Below are 2,442 nucleotides of genomic sequence, written 5' to 3'. Positions count from 1 at the left end.
GTCGCACAGTACAGTATACAGTATGCAGCTCTGGAGGGATCAGTATTTGGCAGGAAGGCGAGGCCTGGTCCTGGCAGCAGAGTGACAGGCGGCCATATAGTAGCAGCCAGCTCCAAATCTGGCAGTGTGTGGAGAGGGAGGGGGTGAGGGAAGGGAACGAGCGCTGGAGTGTCTGAGCGGAGGGCTTGGAAGTTCAGGGGGAGTGAGGCGGGAGCTGCTCTTCCATAGCAGAGCACAGTGGTGGTGACGGAGTCTGACAAAGGAGGGAGGAGGAGGATTGGAGCAACTGGCCGCAGGGGAGCACTGTGCCGCAGCCATCACCTGCAGGGGGAGTGGAGGGAAACACATCCTATCTGCCCCAGATAAGTGACTTCTGATCCGAGCAATTGAGGGTCGGAGATTTTCTGAAAGGTGGAAAGGAAGGGGTTCTTTTTCATGTAGACTGGAAGGACTACAACAAACTTGGAGTGACTACACTTTTCACCCTAGTTCGGCAGCCCTGCTGCCCTTTAATACACAGATGAATGAAGACTCCATTTGGAAAGGCGGCCGCTCAGCGATCAAGAGCTGATGCAGCACATGCAGGTGTTTCTGCAAATATGATGAAGAAAAGAACATCTCATAAGAAACATCGAAACAATATGGGACCAAGTAAACCAATCTCCCAGCCAAGGCGAAATATTGTAGGCTGTAGAATACAGCATGGGTGGAAAGAGGGCAGTGGGCCAATAACCCAGTGGAAAGAAACAGTTCTGGATCAAGTACCAGTGAATCCCTCCCTCTATCTTATAAAGTATGATGGATTTGATTGTGTCTATGGACTTGAGCTTCACAAGGATGAAAGGGTGTCTGCTCTTGAAGTTCTACCAGACAGAGTTGCCTCATCCCGAATCAGCGATGCCCATTTGGCTGACACAATGATTGGTAAAGCAGTGGAGCATATGGTTGAAACAGAGGATGGTTCCAAGGATGAGTGGCGAGGGATGGTATTAGCACGAGCACCTATTATGAACACATGGTTTTATTATTATATAACCTATGAAAAGGACCCAGTCTTATATATGTATCAACTTTTAGATGACTATAAAGAAGGAGATCTTCGGATCATGCCAAACTCAAATGATTCCCCTCCAGCTGAAAGAGAACCAGGGGAAGTTGTGGACAGCCTGGTGGGCAAGCAAGTGGAATATGCCGAAGAAGATGGCTCAAAAAGGACTGGCATGGTTATTCATCAAGTTGAAGCTAAACCATCTGTGTACTTCATTAAGTTTGATGACGATTTCCATATTTATGTCTACGATTTGGTGAAGACATCCTAAATGGGGTTCTGTAGTTTATTTTTATTTTTTTGCCAAACGTTATCTAATGTAAACATTTGTAGAAAGTCACTGCTTTCTGATTACAGAAATGCTCAGATATATTCCTGCGAATCCACAATCCCTTCCCAGAGGAAAAAGAAATTGAGAAACCGTTGTTTGAGAACGTTTGTTCTCTTTCCCTTACAAAGGAACAAACCACTTTCCAAGAAGACTGACGTTTTGGGGATTATGGAGACATAATGTTTTTGAATATAAATCCTAAAGCAGGTGGTGTATTAGAGCAAAAGAGTGCAAGAGACCAGCCATGCAGTTTCTGAAATATTATGACAAAATGTTACTGTATTTCATAAGCACTCATTCCTAACTCTGCTAAGTACTGTTTGGTATACTGTATCTGGCTTCCATGAGGTAATTGTCCATTATTTCTTCTTCCATTGACCCTTTTGAAAGCGGAAGAAGTTATCGATTTTTTATTTTATTTTTATTTTCCCCTATTTTTAATTTTCTCCTGCATAGCCCAGTAAAATGTTGCAATGTTAAGTATTGACTTGTGCCTTCTGGGGGTCCACTTCTTCACCAAACCCAGCCAAATCTCATCCCAACCCTCTGTTCCACGTTCTCTATGTACCCCATCTGTGTCACCCATGTCTGTCTACCCCTCCCCTTTAGATTGTAAACTCTCACGAGCAGGGCCCTCTTCCCTCATGTGCTTATCCTTTGTCTTACTTTAATAATCTTCAACTGTACCACATCCAGCAGTCTTCTGCCACCTGATACTTATTCCAGTGTCATCTGCTGATGTAACTATGTTTATTTACCCTGTACTTGTCCTATACTGTCATCAACTGTAAGTTGCTATTTTTCTGTTTGATTATTTATGTATTCTGTAATTGGGCGCTGCGGAACCCTTGTGGCGCCATATAAATAAAGGATAATAATAATAATAATAATATAGGGTGTATAATCCCCAGGTGTATCTCACACATCGCTCAATACAGTATATAGGGTGTATAATCCCCAGGTGTATCTCACACATCACACAGGACAGTATGTATGGTGTATAATCCCCAGGTGTATCTCACACATCACACAGTACAGTATATAGGGTGTATAATCCCCAGGT

At 43.6% G+C, this 2,442-nt stretch overlaps 1 protein-coding gene across 1 annotated transcript; it reads left to right on the top strand.

The window, feature by feature from the left end:
• Positions 1–417: 417 nt before the first annotated feature.
• Positions 418–1,319, top strand: LOC135050925 (spindlin-Z-like). The gene has a single exon (XM_063957171.1). It carries the CDS (start codon positions 525–527, stop codon positions 1,317–1,319), a length of 795 nt encoding a protein of 264 aa, XP_063813241.1. The 5' UTR covers positions 418–524.
• The last annotated feature ends 1,123 nt before the right edge of the window (positions 1,320–2,442 follow it).

The sequence above is a fragment of the Pseudophryne corroboree genome, chromosome 2, assembly GCF_028390025.1.
Source record: "Pseudophryne corroboree isolate aPseCor3 chromosome 2, aPseCor3.hap2, whole genome shotgun sequence".
Classification (NCBI taxonomy): domain Eukaryota; kingdom Metazoa; phylum Chordata; class Amphibia; order Anura; family Myobatrachidae; genus Pseudophryne; species Pseudophryne corroboree.
The sequence above is the reverse complement of the archived record's forward strand: the minus strand, read 5'-3'. Positions and strand labels throughout refer to the sequence as shown.

Bases quoted from the DNA above. Each gene is read 5' to 3' on its own strand.
- LOC135050925 (XM_063957171.1), top strand. From the start codon at position 525: ATGAAGACTCCATTTGGAAAGGCGGCCGCTCAGCGATCAAGAGCTGAT.